The sequence below is a fragment of the Bombus huntii genome, chromosome 5 (genome assembly GCF_024542735.1).
Source record: "Bombus huntii isolate Logan2020A chromosome 5, iyBomHunt1.1, whole genome shotgun sequence".
Lineage (NCBI taxonomy): Eukaryota > Metazoa > Arthropoda > Insecta > Hymenoptera > Apidae > Bombus > Bombus huntii.
The window spans coordinates 15,490,233-15,509,125 of NC_066242.1; the positions used below are offsets into that span (position 1 = coordinate 15,490,233).

Consider the following 18,893-nt stretch of genomic DNA (forward strand, 5'->3'; position numbering starts at 1 on the left):
GATGCTTGCACGCTTACAAGTTGCATCATTTTCACATGAGAAAAGGTGATGAGGTGGTTTTTCACCTGCCAAGACGGGCATGCGTTCTTCTTTGGTGTAAAGAACGAGAAATTCGTGACAGTCATTTGATCGTGCAGCTTGCTTGCGTGTACTTCTAATGGACTTCGACGCAGGTACGCATTTAACGATATTTTCCTAAATGTTACTTAATGTTTCGCACATCTCATGGGGTACTATGCAATAGAAAAATGTTATAAGAATTAAATTATATAGTAACTTTACAATTTTATTTGGAAGAAAATATCGCAGTTACAGAACCATCCTATATATTTACAAAAGCAATATCAGACGAACATTCACAGTCAGTTACATTTCATTATAAAAGATATAATTATTCTATAGAATTTTTAATGTATGTTACTATTCAATGAACGTAAGATTTTATACAGAATTTTACAAAATTACACTACTTATCGAATAGATACTTTGGTATTCATATACTCTCATAAGATTTTTTTTATCCGAAAGAACAAAACTCTATTACGAAAGAATTGCATAAACAATTGAAGAAGTGATAAAGTGATTAAAAAATTGAATCGTCTACAAAACTTACATTTTGTACAAGTGACACCAAAGATTCTTCTGTTGACGATTTCTTCATTGCTCCCAATTTGTCATCTTAACATTCCTAAAAAAAATATGAAATACAAAATTGTATTGTTTGTTTTAAAATAACAACAAAATGATGACATTAGTATGACTAATATAATAGACATCCGTTCTTTTATTAGATAATATACAAGATCATAAGGTTTTTTATTTTATATAATTTCTGGATATTATATTCGCCACTTAAACAAATTTCTCTGACAGCATTAATTTCCAGTAATAATTGCAATTATTGATGAATTATTTCCTCCACGAAATTAAATTTTTTTACTTGTAAATTTTGATGCACATCCGTGAAAGGAAGACAGTGTGGACTAACGACGTAGCGAAAACGCGAACAATCCCCGTTTTTCTTTCATTTCCACGAATGTTGGAAGTAGTTACGAGTGATTACAGACGAATAATCGTAATAACCAAAATTAGACATAACTTTGAGAAAGACACTGAACTACATATTCACGAATAATTAATATCATAATAAGCATTCTGACTGAACAAGGAGACATGCGCTATGAAAAACGTCCTGATAGTTTTTGAACGTGAGAACAGGTGGTTCAGTTACGAGAAAACAGGCCCCTATGGATACCCAACGAGGTAATTTTACATATTAATACAGAAATATTCGGAAAAAATTGCAATGCTTACAGAAATTTTTGTTTTGCCACCTAAAAAATAAATGGCTAATTGAGAAAAAAGGGCAAATTATATTTTTAAGTAACATAGCAATCATAGAGTAATCATGGGGAGAAAAAGATAAATTATAGGTATATTTAATCTTAAGATTCTGAAATATTATTTAAGTACACATTTATGATAGATAGAGATATAGATTTAAACTATATGTACGGTTGGAACTACAACATGCTGAAGTTTATGGGTATTTGGCCGGAAGAGAGGAAATGGAACCGACCTTCCAGTTACTTCGTTCTGTTGCCGTGTATCGTGATGGTGTGCTTCATTTGTGCTCCACAAACTTTTAATCTTTCGATAATTGCGGGTGACTCTGATCTGGTGATCGAGAATCTATCGACTAACATTACTATCACGATTTCTCTTATGAAGACTATGGCTGTGTGGATGAAAGGCAAACGTAAGCATTTCAAAAATGTTTTTTTTTTTAACTAAAAATACTACCAAATATCCACTTTGTAAATATTATTCTACTGTTTTATTCTATTATATTCTATAATCTATCTAAATTATATTCTAAGACATTCATTTATCTTATTCTAATTGTTACACAAAAAGATCCATCAAGACGTATTCTATTAGCCATATTCTTCTGTTGCAAGCATTAAAGTCTTTGCTGAGATGCATGGCGAATGACTGGGATACAGTGACGAACAATGCCGACCGAGAAAAGATGGTGAACATCGCGAGGATCACTAAAAAGATTACGATAAGAAGCATACTGCTGGCCAACATCGTAATTGTAGCTTTTTTACCCGCTCGATTGTCTAGCATGCTATACAACGACAAAGAACTGTTTTACCGTGGTTATTACCCCTACAATACTACGATCAGTCCAAATTTCGAATTGACACTAATCGGTCAATTGATGGCTGCTCTTTATGCAGCCATAACCTATACAACGGTAGATACTTTTGTCGTCTTGTTGATTTTTCATGCCTGTGGACAACTTTCGATTCTGAGAGACGATCTAAGGAAGATTCATTCGTATCATAACAAAAATGTAGAAATAAAATTACAGCAGATCGTGCAAAAGCATGTATATATTAATAGGTTTGTATTAGAAAAAATCGTTCTTTTGTTGACGATGGAAAGAAAGATTGAAGAAGCACAGTAATGATTATGAATTATAATCAGAAGAATCATGAAATACTAAGTACCGAAATTAAATTCGAGAATTTAAAATCTTTCTAAGTCCACCTTTTACTTTCTTTCCCTTAACCTATAAATGCATAATGTTAACATCTGACAATTATTAATCGCGTCGTATGTATATTTAAGGTTCGCGGAAACGATAGAGAAATCTTTCAACATGATGCTTCTGTTTCAAATGCTCGGTTGCACCACTCAGCTATGTTCTCAGACTTATCAAGTTCTTATGGTACGAAGAATAAAACATTCATTTCCAAATGGATAATACATTGTCGAAGGATACAGCAAAAAGTATTATAATAACAAAATAATACATCATTTTTCTCATAATTTAATTTATAGTCACTTGGAGAGGAAGCAATAGAACATATGATTTTGCAAATTACGTTCCTGTTGATATACGTAATTTACGTGATGTTGCAATTGCTCTTATATTGTTACATGGGAGAAAAGCTAACTGTCGAGGTACATACTTTTTATAAATCAAAAATGGATCAATCGACGTTTTGGAAAATAAAATTTGCAATTTTTTTCAGAGTACAGAAATTGCCAACACTGCGTACAATGCCGAATGGTACAATTTACCTCCCAAGAATGCAAGATGGCTTGTAATTATCATGTGCCGTGCCAGGTCTTCACCCTTACAAATTACAGCTGGCAGATTTTGTTGCTTTACTTTAGTGCTATACTCTCAGGTAAGCGTAAAGCGGGTATAATTCAAATAACGGATACCAATTTTCCTAAAATTCTCTGGATAAATTGCGACGTATCCGAGAGATACAGTGACTAATTTATAATGTTGTGCCAATTTTTGGACAGAGATTGTGTCCATATGAAAAATGTTCAATTTTATTCAAATAGTTGCAATATAAGAATTCTATATACATGTAAAATATAGGTATCCTGTTTGAGAGAAGTATTAGATGATTCTTGCTGCAATTCTATCAGGACAGATTCTATCCTTGGAAGATATGTATCGATAAAGTTTAGTTAGTAAATCCTGGAATACATCATATGTAAGAGATATAAAAATATCCCACAAATTGACTGCTTAGATTCTAGCATATTAAGAGAGGAAGATATATCGAAAAGTAGAATAAATGCAGCGGTGATATATTGATCTTAGGACATAGAATTCTAACCGAGGCAAAAAGTAGATATATAATATTACGTTAAGAGAAATTAAGGTATACACAGAGGGTCCACGTATTTACCAGCCGTAGGTATATGTGTATACGTCCCAGACATGTCAGAGGAATATAGATAGGAGTAAATCTATAGATGTGACGATATTCCAACAGAAATTTGGGAATGAGTAGGAGTTAGAAAAATATGTAATGATATCTCATATTTACATAAACGTATACAGAGCAATCTTTTCTTTGTGTTCAGGTCTTAAAAACCTCGATGGGGTATGTATCCGTTCTACTCGCAATGAAAAATAAATAATGTACTTCTGCAAATTTTACAACTGTCTATCAACTTGATAAAAGAAGAGCTACGATAAGAATATTTTAGTATATTTCTCTAAATGATAAATTATATCTCAGAGCAACGAGAATTAAAATGGTGAGACAAAAAATTAGGCACTGTGGAAAGTAATGAAATTATTAATTACTAAAGAGATACCTCGAGACCACGAATACTTCTCACAAAACCTTTCCTTCTGCACCTTGATATTCTCCAATTCTTTCCTTTTCTTTTTTTAAAAATATTATGTTTAGGATGCTTCTTTGAGCAACGTTAAACCTATTCGTAGTCGATTGCTGAGACACTAACCGCAGACATGCCATTGATAAATATTTAATAGGTTTATGAACCGTAGCTGCAACTGGTACTTTTGTTACTAACGTTGTTCGTGTTAGATATTATCTTCATTCGCTGCTATTTTCCCCATTTCTCAGCAATTATGCGCTATTTTTAAGCGAAAACTTGGACACACTGAGAATACATGACAGTCTGTATATCAGCACGGTTAGCTTTAATCAAAAACAATGATGTTTCTGCTATTGTGTTACGAAAATTACTTTTCTAAACATTTTTCGATAGCGAATAATCATTTGCATAAACATATAAACATGGATACGTACACCTCCTTTGCAAATATTAAAAAATCTTATATAATACACGTTAATTGGCACGGATCATCAAGAAAACGATTAATAAGTACTTGGCGAATTTTTTAGCAGATTCCTAGATAAATTATTAAAATTAGATAAAGTGGTGTACAATACCCGCTTGTTGCGATGGTCAGGTCTAATATATTGTCAGGACGATCAGGTATGAAAGTGGATGTTTGAAATTGGCACGTGCGAATTTTCGCGTAAGCGGTGGCTCCTCAGTGCGCGGCTACCGTAGCGATTTTGAACAGCGAAGGAGACAGTGGAGCGTCCGAACATCCGCTTGTCGATCATAAGTGATCGTAATGCGTATCCGTTTATTCATCTCTTTCGTTTTTCACCCGTGAATGCTATCCTTTCTTTTTCCCCGCTTGCAGAGTAATACACAAAGCGAGTCAGAAGCTGATCTAGGTGCACTTCATCCAGCCACGTTCCCTTACGACGTCAGCAAGAGTCAAAATGTTGAGATCGCATGGCCGGGACAATTCATGGGCTCGGTGCTAAGCGCGATATGCTATTCTTGTTTCGACACGTTCCTTGCGGTTCTCGTGTTATACTTGTGCGGTCAATTAACTGTTCTTAGGATGGCTCTCGAGGATCCAACTAACGTGACAAAGCAGAATAATTACGCAAGCTTCTATGAACGACTGGGATTCATTGTGAACCAGGACAATCAGTTGCCTAGGTTGGTAGAAGCGATTTATCAGTACGCTAAAAATGTTTGCGCGAATTAAGAAATGAATATTAGAAAGATATTTCTTTCGCAATCCAATTAGTGAAAGGAGATTATTTCAAAAAAAAAAAAAAAAAAAAAAAGAAAATAGGAAATGTTAGTCGATTTATCAGATCGAAAAATCGTTTAGGATATAACTAGTAAACAAATTTAAGGAAGCGTTTGTTCCAAGGTTTGCCGTGATCGTGGAAGATCGTTTCAATTTCACGATACTCGTTCGGGTTATAATCTGCACGTCGTTGTATTTTCTGACTGGATGCCGTATGACAACCGTATGCTAAAGTTAATATTACATTGACATTTGTTCGACGAGGAAAGAAATTGGTACGTAATGCAGTTTCTTTTCCGTTTTAGACCGTAAATCAGGTGCAAGTGGACGTGCCAATAGTTGGAATGATATTTTTCACCATACACGTAATTTATACTGTGCTACATCTTCGCACTTATGACCATATGGGTGAAATGCTTCGTGGACAAGTGAGTTATTTATGTATAAATAGAAAATTTGTCCAAAGGTTAAAAGTTTCATTTCTTTCTTCCAAATTACGCTTTCAATACTCTAATAGAAGATTTGCTTTCAGAGTGCTGGTATTGGACAATCAGCGTACGATTGCAACTGGTATTTACCACCGAAGGACGTCATTTCATTAATTATCGTGATGTGTCGAGCGAAAGTATCGTTTCAAATAACAGCTGGAAAGTTCAGTTCCTTCTCCCTCGAACTCTTTGATACTGTGAATCAAACGATCATGGAACTAAATTATTTTTTAACTGACTTTTACAAACATTTAAATGTGCATCTGAAGAGTTCAGAATAGTATTTTGTCAAGTTCTAAAAATTTCTATTTGATATCTTACCATATGGTTAGCTATGAAATATCGACTGATAGATGAAAAGTAACATAATCGTATGGTTGACAAATGTTTGTTCTCGTTTAGGATAATAGGAAACACAGCACACTGCGTATTTTATAAAATCACACTCCTTACGGAATAAATATTTTGATATCTATTCAGAGTTCTATATCAAGATTCATATAATCTGATAAAGATACTTTTAACCGAAAGAATAGAGATTTAGTACGAAGAAATTGTACATTCGAAGAACTTGATAAAATCACAAAAAAATTGAGATGTTGATAAAACTCACACTTTATAGAAATAGTATCTCTCCCAAAGATTTCTTCCTAAAACGAAAAGTTCCTGAAGAGAACTTGCTGAAAAAAAAGTATGGAATAGAAAAATGCATTTCACATTTTAAGATTGCAAGAAAATGATGATATTACTATCACGAATACAATACGCATTTGCACTTTTACAACACAATATAAAAGACCACAAGATAGATATAAATAAATATGTAGCGTAGAACTATCTATACGTTTTATCACTGAAATCAACAGGGAAAGACTGCTCTTATACAGATCTGTGAAACTACCTGAAGTCTTAATGTATAAATGAGAAATTTGACAGATCTGAATTTTCTAAGTTAATTCTAGTGATGCATTAAATCTAACCCTTAAGTGTAAACTATATAAATATAATTCTATTAGTTGAAAATCTTAATTTTATGAATTACATATTTTTTATTTTATAAAATTACTGGATATTGTATTTATCATTTAAACAAATTTCTTCGAAAACGCTTTCTTTCAATAATAGGTGTTTATTACTGGTGATATATTTGCTCAATACAATTGAAAAAATTCTTTTGCTTGTAAACTTTGAATCGTATCCATGAAAGGAATATAGTGTCGAGTTAACAATATTGTAAAAACGCAATGCATTCCCTGTTTATTCCCTCGTACTGTCGAAGAGGTTGTGAATAATTGCGGATGAGCACTTGTAACAGCCAAACTGTAATGATAGATCCAACTTACTTAGAGACAAAGTTGAGAACGGCGCTGAACTACGCATTCACGAATAATTGATATCATAACGCGCATGAAGGAGACGCGCGCTGAGGAAAACGTCGTAGTAGCTTTCGAACGTGAGAACAGGTAGTTCAGTTATGGGAAAAAATGCCTCTATGGATATCCAACGAGGTAACTTTACAATTTTTCAAATTTAATTAAACATATTCGAAAAATATTGCAGTGCCTGCAGATATTTTTGTTTTATCAAATTAATTTACAAAATATCCTAATTATTCGAAATAAATAAATAGGTAAATGAGAATAATATGCAAAAGGGAAAAAAAGAAAAAGGAAATTTATATTTTTAAGTAATATATCATAAAGAAAAAAAGAAATACAGTATATTAAATTTGACGGCCCAGAACTATTCTTTGGATGATAATAATTTAGATTCAAAATACAAGAAAAATGAAGATTATATTCTAAAATAATATTATAGATAGTGAATAAGAAAAATTGTAGGTATATTTAATCTCAGGATTCTGATATATCTTTAAGTACCCATTCATGACAGATAGTGATATAGACGTAAAGTATATATACGGTTGGAACTATTACATGCTGAGATTTATGGGTATCTGGCCGGAAGAGAGGAAATGGTACCGAGCTTACAGTTACCTCGTTCTTTTACCGTGTATCATGATGCTGTGCTTCGTATGTGCTCCACAAACAATTAACCTTCCGATGATCGCGAGTGACTCTGATCTGGTGATCGAGAATCTATCGACTAACATTACCATCACGCTGTCGCTTATGAAGACAATAGTTATTTGGTTCAAAGGCAAATGTGAGTATTTAAAAAATTAACAAAAATACATTTATCGTGTTAATTTAACTAAAAACACTATCAATTATCTACTTTGTAAATTTTATTCTATTGCTTTATTCTATCATATTCTGTTACATATTTATATTATATTTTAAGATATTCTTTAGTCTTATTCTAATTGCTTCACAAAACGAGCATTCAAGACGTACTCTATCTGGCATTTTCTTCTCTTGCAAGCATTAAGACCTCTGATAAAGTGCATGGTCAACGATTGGGACACAGTGATGAACGAAACCGAACGAGAAACAATGGTGAACATTGCGATAATCACCAGAAAGACTACAATGAGAAGCACATTGATGGTTAACATCGTAGTTCTCGCTTTTCTACCTGCACGACTATCTAACATGAGATACAACGACAGCGCACTGTTCTTTCGTGGTTATTTCCCCTACAACACTAGCATCAGTCCAAATTTCGAATTGACGATGATCGGTCAATTCGTCGCTACTGTTTATGCTGCGAATACCTACACAGCTATAGATACTTTTGTCGTCCTGTTGATTTTTCATGTCTGTGGACAGCTTTCGAATTTGAGAGACGATTTACAGAAGATTCATTCGTACGATAAGAAAGATGTAGAAACGAAGTTGCGGAAAATTATTCAGAAGCATGAATATATTAACAGGTTCGTATTCTAAAGATATTGTTTTACTGAAGATGGTAAGAAAGCTACACAGTAAGGAGAATAAATTATAATAAGCGTATTCATGAAATATTAATATCTTAAATCAAAATTCATCGACTTAAAATTTCTGTACGTTTATCTTTTATTTTCTTTGTTTTAACATGTAATTGCATAATTTAGCCGCCGTTTAGCAAATATTAATCATGTCGTACGTACATCTAAGGTTCGCGACAACGATAGAGAATTCTTTCAACATGATGCTTCTGCTTCAAATGCTGGGTTGCACTATTCAAATATGCTCTCAGTCTTATCAAATCATTATGGTACGAAGGTAAAAATATCAAGGAATTTTCTAAAATAAATACATCAGCTTTGATATAATTTAATTTATAGTCATTTGAAGAGGAAGCAATGGAATACATGATTTTCCAAATTACGTTTCTGTTGTTATACGTAGTTTACGTGATGTTGCAATTGTTCCTATATTGTTACATGGGAGAAAAACTAGCAGCCGAGGTACTTTTTATAAAAGGCAAATTAGTTAATTGACGTTTTCGGTGATGAGAAATTATTAAAATTCGCAATTTTTTCAGAGTACGGAAATAGCTAACACGGCGTACTACGCCGAATGGTACAATTTACCTCCCAAGAATGCAAGATGGCTTGTAATTATTATGTGCCGTGCCAGATCTTCACCGTTACAAATTACAGCAGGCAGATTTTATTGGTTTACTCTAGCGCTATATACTCAGGTAAGTGTGAACGAGTCCTAATACGATTTACGAACACAAACTTTCTTAACAATTCTGTGATAAATTGCGAAGTATCTGAGAGCTACAGTGACCAATTTATAACGCATTGTCAATTGTTGACACAACAAAAATTATAACGAGTATTAGATGATTGCTGTTCAATTGCTGATCAATTCTAGCAGCACTGACTACAGGCTCAGAATGTATCGATACAATTTAGGTACCAAATTCTGAAACACATCCTGTGTAAAAAACACAAAAATATCTCGCAATTTAAATGCTACAGGTTACATTCTAGCGTATTAAGAGAGATGGATATAGTAGAAGAAAAAAGCGTACGAGTATAGAGAATATAGAGAACTAAACTAAAAAATAGATATGCGATATGGTATATAGATCAAGAGATGAAAAAATATGTACACGGTGTTCACGGTATTTCTAGACAGCGTTCTTATCGTAAACGTTAAGTATGAGGATAAATTGAATAAGGAACAAGTGTTACTGTTATTTGTAAGCAACATAATGGCGTATGTAATTTTTTTATATGTGTGATAATATATGTGCAAGTCTTTAGATGCGACGATACTCCAGAAGAAGTATAGGATTGAATGAGAGTTTGAAAAATATGTAATCCAAGTCCTTCTTTTCGGGCTGCGAAGCCGAAAAATAAGTAAATGTATGTAGGGGAGAGTACTGACCGTAATACAATAGCGACCAAAATTAGTTCTACCTTTTTTCACCAGGTATTAGCAATTTTACTTGAATGAAAAAATGAATATAACGATCCTGTGCAACATATTTCGGAATCATATTGTTTGTTCCACAGCTTTCGCTGTTCTGACATTTTAAACGTGTACATTTTGACGTGCTGATATTTTATTTGTCAGGTAAGTAAATGATTTTTACTATTTTTTTTATTATGTATACTATATCTAATCTATTAATTGTAATTACCTGCCCCAACTTTTCAATTTTCTTTGTATGTTATATACATTACAATCTAAAAGGTTTCCACATGTTTCTCGTCCAGCATCCAACAAATCAGTAGTCGACCAGTACACATCAAGTTCTTTTTATCAAGTTCAATCTGTTGGCAACTGAAATGAAATAAAAAAATGTTGTCAATTCTACATACTGAGTTTCACAAAATTAATATCACTCCTTTTATTAAGTCCATTTGTATTACAAACATATTTTTTAAATTCTGATTATTGCTGATTCTAGCCCAGGATATAACAAAAAAGCTTAGAGTGGTCGGTAGTGTAAGAAAGCTGCAAAAGCGCAGGCATCACCTGCTTCTCTTTTATTTCCTCGTATCGTGGAGGAGGTTGTGAATAATTACAGATAAATACATACTTGTAACAGTCAAACTGTAATGACAGATCCAACTTACTGAGACATAAAGTTGAGAGCGACGCTGAACTACGCATTCACGAATAATTGATATCATAATGCGCATGAAGGGGACGCGCGCTGAGGAAACCGTCGGAGTAGCTTTTGAACGTGAGAGCAGGTGGTTCAGTTATGGGAAAACAGGCCTCTATGGATATCCAACGAGGTAATTTCACATATTACCTAATAAATATTGGTAAAAACCAGCGAGATTAGCAGAAATTTCTCTTTTATCACTTTAATCGTTGAAAATAAGAAGTGAATAATTGAAAATAATAGAAAATAACTAAAACTGGAGACTGTAATTTTAGATATTACTATGGATAGTGGAAGAGAAATATGACATATTTAATCTTGCGACTGTGAATTATTTTTTAAGTACCTATTTATAGATAGAGATGTAGATTTAAACAATGTGTACGCTTGGAATTACAACCTTCTGAAGTTTATGGGTATCTGGCCGGAAGAGAGGAAATGGAACCGATCTTCCAGTTACCTAGTTCTATTACCGTGTATCATAATGCTGTGCTTCGCATGTGCTCCACAAACAATTAACCTTCCTATGATCGCCGGTGACTCTGATTTGGTGATCGAGAATCTATCGACTAATATTACCGTCATGGTTTCCCTCATGAAGACTCTGACTGTTTGGATCAACGGCATACGTAAGCATTTCAGAAAATTACACAACAACAAATTAAACAAGAAATATGGATTTGTCTTCTTTTTTTAATTAAAAATACTGCCCAATATGCAGCTTATAAATCTCATTGTACTGTTCTATTTTGTCATATTGTCTTATCTATTTACGCTATATTTTAAAATATTCTTTAATCTTATTCTAATTGTTACACAAAAAGATCTATCAAGACGTATTCTATCTGCCATTTCCTCCTCTTCCAAGCGTTAAAGTCTCTGCTAGGATATATGGCCAATGACTGGGACGCAGTGACGAATAATATCGAACGAGAAACAATGGTGAACACCGCGAGGATCACTAGAAAGATTACAATAGGAAGCACATTGATGGTTAACATCGTAATTCTCGCTTTTGTGCCTGCACGATTGTCTAGCATGAAAAACAACGACATTACACTATTCCTTCGTGGCTATTACCCGTATAACACTAGCATCAGTCCAAATTTCGAATTGACGATGATCGGTCAATACGTGGCTGCCATTTATGCAGCGAATACGTACACAACTGTAGATGCTCTCGTTGTCCTACTGATTTTTCACGTCTGCGGACAGCTTTCGATTTTGAGGCAAGATTTAGGGAAGATTGATTCGTACGATAAGAAAAATATAGAAATGAAGATGCAGAAGATTGTCGAAAAGCATGAATATATAAATAGGTTCGTATTAAGGAAATTTGTTATTTTGTTGAAGATACTAGGGAATATATACAGCGAAGAGAATAAATTAGAGTAAGCGTATGCATGGAATGTTAATTTTCGATGTTTGAGTTCATCAATGTAAAACCATTGTATATTCGTCTTTTCTTTTCTTCGTCTCAACCTTTAAACTCATAATGTTGCTGTCATTTGCTAACTATTAATCTTGTCATGTGTACAACTAAGGTTCGCCGGAAGGATAGAGAATTCCTTTAACATGATGCTTCTGTTTCAAATGCTGAGTTGCACCATTCAGATATGTTCTCAGTTTTACCAAGTTATGATGGTACGATGAAAAACATATCTTTTTTCAAGTGCATATAATATAAAAAAATTTCAAAAAGTATTACAAAATAATATATCATTTTTCTCATAATTTAATGTGCAGTCGTTGGGAGAGAATACAATGGAAGACATGATTTTTCAAATTTCGTTCTTATTGATATACGTATTTTACGTGATGTTGCAACTGTTCCTATATTGTTACATGGGAGAAAAACTAGCAGCCGAGGTATTTTTTAGAAAAGAAAAATGAATATTGCCGTTTCTAGTGATGAGAAATTATTCAAATTTTCAGTTTTTTCAGAGTACAGAAATAGCTAACATAGCCTACGGTACAAAATGGTACAATTTACCTCCCAAGAATGCAAGATGGCTTGTAATTATTATGTGCCGTGCCACGTCTTCACCCTTACAAATTACAGCAGGCAGATTTTGTTCCTTTACTTTTGCGCTTTACTGTCAGGTAAGTGTAAACGAGTTATAATACAATTTACAGGTAGTATTTTTGTGTACTATTTTTTCGGAAATGAAGATCATTTTCGATCCTTTAAATAGACTGCTGCATGTCTTTTTATGTCATATGACGCGATTTGTGGAGACTATGGGCTTAAATAGCTGCATGTCACTATCGTTTCTAGAATCATACTGCAAGTATAAAAAAAATGATATACGCTATTATATTGGTCACAGGAAATTGTAAAACTTTTTCCTGATAATTTTTTTCTAATAAATGCCATTTGGAAAATACCAAGAAAAAGCTGGCTGATAAATTCGTGAACACCCTATTTCTTTAAGATTTAGCTTAGATATAAAATAAGTAGATGTGTGTAAGCCTTTAGATGTAACAGTATTCTCAAACACGTTTCGGAATGAGCAGAGATTAGAAAAATATGTAATGCAAATCATTTATCCGGAGTGTGAAGATGAATAATAATCAAAAATATGTATATATATGTATAATATCTCACATTTACATAAACATATACAGAACAACATTTTTTTTTTTGTATTCAGGTCATAAAAACCTCGATGGGGTATGTTTCTGTCCTATACGCAATGAAAAATAAATAATAGACGATCCGATACATCTGTGAATTTTACAACCGTCCATCAGCTTGATAAAAGAAGCGTTACAAAAAGAATATTTTAGTATATTTCTCTAAATGATAAATTATATCTCAAAGTAATGAGAATTAAAATGGCGAAACAAAAAAATTAAATACTGTGTAAAGTAATAAAATTATTAATTATTAAAGAGATTCCTCGAGACCACGAGTGCTTCTCAGGAAACCTTAAAGATATCATCTTTCCCTCTTTTCGCAGATCGACATTTTTCCCATCACAATTGTTGAGAACAAAGAAAAGTTGGTCACCGTTTGCTTTGACGCGTACAGATAAAAAATGAGCAGATTTCCGAGTTTGCTGGCAAAACAATGTACGTGTGTGTAGTTTAGTGAAGCTTGGTACAATTCTTCTTGGATCCTACGCCAACGAGTTGATGATCCTATTAGATATATGTATACTTGTAATGCATAAATGCTTTTGCTATACCCATTTTATACCAAACTATTAACACACATATCAGCAAAGGTTTACAGAAAGTATGTGGTTTGCTGTGACAGCCGTCAGGTGAGTATACAAGTTAGGGGAAGGTTCTTCGCGTCATTCGCATCCCCTATGCTTGGTTTATAAATTCGTGCGTCGATACAAACCAATGACAGTCACGCATGTGATACGGGAATATGATTTTCTGTGTCTTCAGATCAGACCAGTAATACGCTAATAGTGTCAAAGCAGCATTTATGGAGAGTGTAAGGGCAGTTTTTTTTTAGTGGGTTGAAATTAGCATTTAGCAGTTCCACATAATTCATATTATGCATAATATGCATAGCATGGTATTTCTGCTCTCCTTCGAAAAAAAGACGAAGCTAAGAAATACTTTCTTCTAAAAAAAAACTTACCGTTTGGATTCCTCCTCTAGGTTCGGCTAACCGTGTACTTGCCCCTCGTCTTTAGCCCTTGGAGAAAATCGGAGCTGAGAAATCGTCAATTTGCGGCCGGTGATAGCATTCGCCGTATAGTTCGATTCGAGTCATTCGAGATCTGTTCGTTTTTTGGTTTTACCGACGTCTTTGACATTTACCTACAATTAACAAAAAGTGAAAATTTTTATTCGACTGGGATGTGAACGAATTCATGGTGATATAGGTATCTATAAAATTTGATGGCTCAGATTGGATAGTAGGTTTAGTTTAGTGATCGAAATTTGCAATATTTCTGGCGGAATCGTTTATCCTCCTATTTTATCGATTGTAAATAATTGTCTAAGTAGTATATTACTGTGCTGTATGCAAAAAGTAATAATGTTTGTGTGCAATTTAATGGTATTATATAAAATAATTCATACATAACTACACATTTTTCCATTTTTTGACAATTTTCTACCTTATTCTTTTAATTAAGAAGGTGCTTTCTTATTTTTATTATTAAATGAACCTCGCTTTGTCTCATATTTTCCTGATACAATTTGTTTCCATATAATGTTGATATGTATGTGTTCTCGTCTCACTTACATGCTAAAGATTTTCTTAAAACATTGTAACTCAATTTCTTGGTTGAAACGAAAACAACATCGAGGCATGAAAAATACAAGAACCGCAGTAATAATTGAAATTGAAATTGATTGAAGTAAATTAAAGTTAGTTAAAAATGTCGTACGTTACCTCTGTACATGTACTGCGAACAAGCCTCCGTTTACAAATGTGAAGGAGTTTCGCATCGAATTTAACACATAAATGCGAATAAAAACGTAGCATGTTCCATGGTAAAAGTTTCTCAATAAAGGCAATCAATTATTCAACGATGAAGACAGAAAGTATCCAGTAAGTAGTTAAGTTAAAGACAGTTTGTTAGCAGGCGAAGACGATTAAAAAAATTTGTCTATCTACGTAGACGCAAAACTTCGAAGTTTGCTCGTACTACTTGGAAGTTGTAACATTTTCACATGAGGTGGTTTCTCACGTACCAAGAGGAGCAGGCATTTTTCTTTCGTGTAAAGAACGAGAAATTCGCGGCAGTCATTTGATCGTGCAGCTGGCGCGTGTGTACTTCTAATGGACTTCGATGCAGGTGCCATTTTTAATTATTTTCGTGAATTTTACTTAATCTTCGGATATGTCATGGGATACCTAAAAAGAAAAATACAATGAAAAATAAATTGTATAGTAACATTCGAATTTCGCTTTAAAAAGTTGCAGCATATCTCAGTTAATAGAATCACCCTTTATATTTATAAAAGATATACAACATGAATTTTTGCTATCACTTAATTTTTATTATAAGAAATATGATCATTCTAAACTAACTTTAATATCTCGTAGTATTCAATAAGCGTAAGATTTTCCACGAACTCGTTTACTTTTGAGGATTGAAGACAGCCATTGGATGGAATCGTTGGAATATGGAACTAATTGGCATCTGGCCGGAACCGGGAAGAACTGACGAACGATTGTCACATTTCAAGGCTCTAATTTATTTGTCCATAATAACTATATTTGGAACTGGACCGCAGAGTGCGAACCTATTTTTCATATGGGGGAATCTTGAGTTGGTGACAGAAAACCTGTCAACAGCTAATATTCCTGGTATAAACGCTATGATAAAGCTGATCTTTGCTTGGTACTACAAAGACTGTACGTATAAAGAGGACAAGCGATCTGCTAAACAATTACAATGTTGCACGCTTAAATTCTATTAGATTTATTAGATCACATTTCTCGCAGAACAGCGATTTTGCTCTGGAAATATTACCAGTCCCCTTAATATGGGCGAAGAATAAACATTGAGTTTAAGAGAAATAACTACACTGGAATCTTTTACGTTTTTGTACACATTTCTTTTTCTTTTTGGTATTTAAATCACATCAACTGCTTGGTTATTAGCGATTATATTACTTTATATTTTTTTTTGATATTATGTTACTTGTGTACTTATTGCGTTACTTATGTTACTTATATCTAAAAACTTGGTAAGGTCTTTTGTTTCGTTAATATATATAAAAGTTGTCCTTTAGTGGTGTTATCTTGCAAAAATCTTGTTGTTTACACATTGAAGTGATACGAGTTAATAGGCCATTTAACAAATTAATTGGATTATATTTCAAGCTTTCAAACCTATCATGAAGTCTTTCTACGATGACTGGCGCAGTGCGAAGACGGAAGAAGAAAAGACAGCGATGCTGAAGATGGCTAAACCTGCGAACTTTATTTCCGTCTGGTGTTCAATATTAACTCTCACAATGGTCACTGCATATTTAAGCCTTCGATCTATTAACGTCTATCTTTCTGATAGATTACACGAAAACCAGGATCATTTGAGCTTGTATCCTGGATATTTTCCCTATAACATTCGACCAGTACCGATATTGTTAATGACCAATTTTGCTCAAGTAATTGCGGGATATTCAGCTACTATTTGCTATACCACTGTCGACACTTTTATCGCTATGTTAGTCCTGCATATATGTGGACAATTTGAAATTTTAAGGAAGAAATTAACAAGATTGATGGACGGCGAGGAAGGAAATAGAAGCATAGATGAGTTTCAAAAGGAGTTGGTTTGGATTATTACCAAGCACGAGCATCTGAACTGGTGAATAGCATATCTCGATATTTACTAGCTTTTTACATATTAGATTATTATATAATAGATTTCTAAAACGATCCTTATAACATATTCTAAGGATATTCCTTAACGTATTAAATGTGCATTATTTTGTTCTTAAGAACAATACTAGGAAATTTGAGTTTTCCTTTATACTATGATAATCTCAATTCTTCTTCAATACCATGATGTATTTTGATATTACCATATTTCAATACTTAACGTGTATCCAAGGCTATCATTTGTTAATATTCCAATGCTTAAAATTATCCTATCCTAGTATTTCAATATTATAATATTTCATTTTCTAACATTCCAACCTGAAACACTAATCTCGGTAAACATTTTTATTAAAGGCTTGCACAGACGATCGAAAAATGCTTTAGTCCGCTATTGTTGCTACAGATGTTACTGTGTACCATCGAAATATGCTTTCAAGGTTTCTTGTTCTTTAACGTAAGTTACGTTTACTATATTCTTTGTACTCCGTGGTTGTAAGATCACAGTAATAACGCAAATTAACCAGGTATTGATTAAAAACGAAAATGGAATCTTCAACTTTCAACTGGTTTTCTTTGTCCTCTTCGTCTGCTTCATCCTTGTACACGTGTATCTTTATTGTTACATAGGCGAGATGCTTCTCATTCAAGTAAGTAATCCTTCATGCCACTGTAATCAACATATTCATAACTGAGTTCTGATAGATCCGATCTCATGCTCCTTGTAAATTGGAAATCGTGCATCGAGTTTTAATGTCTGACTAGTCTCTCAAAAATCAACAATTGTCTGAATCGTGTTATAAACCATGAAATCCGAACCGTAATAGAATACATTTTTATAGCATCGCTTGTTACTAATTTATTATTGTCCAAATAAAATAAAAATGATAAATGTGAACACAATACTTTCAATAATCATAGAATAGATACATAATAATCTTACAATCATCTGTTTGAAGAGATAATAGATAAAAAAGTACACAGAAATAGCTTTGAACGAAAATCTCACAAACGTCAAGATAATTATAATTCTTTTTAATTCATCGATGCTCGACGAACAAACGAATGAAGCAGAGGCTCATGAAGGAAGTAGAAAAGTTACTTTGGATGGTTTCAGAGTAGAGAAATGAGCAATAGCGCGTACGAATCGAATTGGTACAACGTCTCACCTTCTCAAACCAAATGTCTTCTATTCATCATGAACCGGTCCACTCGTCCACTTTGTTTGACTGCAGGCAAATTTGGTATCTTCTCTATGGAACTGTTCAGTACCGTATGTACAAATATCGACTCATAAACCACGGCTATCGAAGTACATAATTCACTTTCATCAGTAAAATCACTTAAATCTTGTTTTAGATTCTGAAAACAGCGATGGGATACCTTTCGGTGTTACTAACAGTTGCAAATAACGATTAGACTTGTTTATCCGTAGTCAAGTTGCAAACTCATCCTTAGAATACGTACCCTGATCTGTACGATTGTTCATCTACAATTATTTGAACGAAATGTTATCACAGTTACGACATATCACGGTACCGTATGTAAAACTTGAGCGTATTAAACGTTACAACACAAGACTAACCGAGAAAGTGAATATTCTCTACATCACAAAAAGAAGTTCGAGTTCAGCTCGATTAGAGGTAAACTTTCCTTTGCTGGTTGATAGATAAGA

General features: G+C 33.5%; 4 protein-coding genes and 1 pseudogene across 4 annotated transcripts; all 5 read left to right on the forward strand.

Annotated features, from left to right (window-relative positions):
• Positions 1-1,574: 1,574 nt before the first annotated feature.
• On the forward strand, positions 1,575-4,008 carry LOC126865863 (odorant receptor 22c-like). The gene is made up of 6 exons (XM_050618754.1): positions 1,575-1,759; positions 1,881-2,412; positions 2,641-2,740; positions 2,854-2,976; positions 3,048-3,206; positions 3,904-4,008. Exons 1-6 carry the CDS (start codon positions 1,615-1,617, stop codon positions 3,958-3,960), a joined length of 1,116 nt encoding a protein of 371 aa, XP_050474711.1. The 5' UTR covers positions 1,575-1,614; the 3' UTR covers positions 3,961-4,008.
• Positions 4,009-4,978: 970 nt separating this feature from the next.
• On the forward strand, positions 4,979-6,265 carry LOC126866116 (uncharacterized; annotated as a pseudogene).
• Positions 6,266-7,870: 1,605 nt separating this feature from the next.
• On the forward strand, positions 7,871-9,824 carry LOC126865864 (odorant receptor 22c-like). The gene is made up of 5 exons (XM_050618756.1): positions 7,871-8,067; positions 8,287-8,737; positions 8,918-9,068; positions 9,131-9,253; positions 9,331-9,824. The coding sequence occupies exons 1-5, from the start codon at positions 7,920-7,922 to the stop codon at positions 9,508-9,510; spliced, it is 1,053 nt and encodes a 350-aa protein (XP_050474713.1). The 5' UTR covers positions 7,871-7,919; the 3' UTR covers positions 9,511-9,824.
• Positions 9,825-11,147: 1,323 nt separating this feature from the next.
• LOC126865865 (odorant receptor 4-like) lies at positions 11,148-13,744 on the forward strand. The gene is made up of 6 exons (XM_050618757.1): positions 11,148-11,546; positions 11,786-12,308; positions 12,462-12,561; positions 12,664-12,786; positions 12,862-13,020; positions 13,572-13,744. Exons 1-6 carry the CDS (start codon positions 11,330-11,332, stop codon positions 13,626-13,628), a joined length of 1,179 nt encoding a protein of 392 aa, XP_050474714.1. The 5' UTR covers positions 11,148-11,329; the 3' UTR covers positions 13,629-13,744.
• Positions 13,745-15,587: 1,843 nt separating this feature from the next.
• Positions 15,588-18,515, forward strand: LOC126865866 (odorant receptor 9a-like). The gene is made up of 5 exons (XM_050618758.1): positions 15,588-15,686; positions 15,983-16,312; positions 16,721-17,207; positions 17,576-17,675; positions 18,312-18,515. The coding sequence occupies exons 1-5, from the start codon at positions 15,671-15,673 to the stop codon at positions 18,513-18,515; spliced, it is 1,137 nt and encodes a 378-aa protein (XP_050474715.1). The 5' UTR covers positions 15,588-15,670.
• The last annotated feature ends 378 nt before the right edge of the window (positions 18,516-18,893 follow it).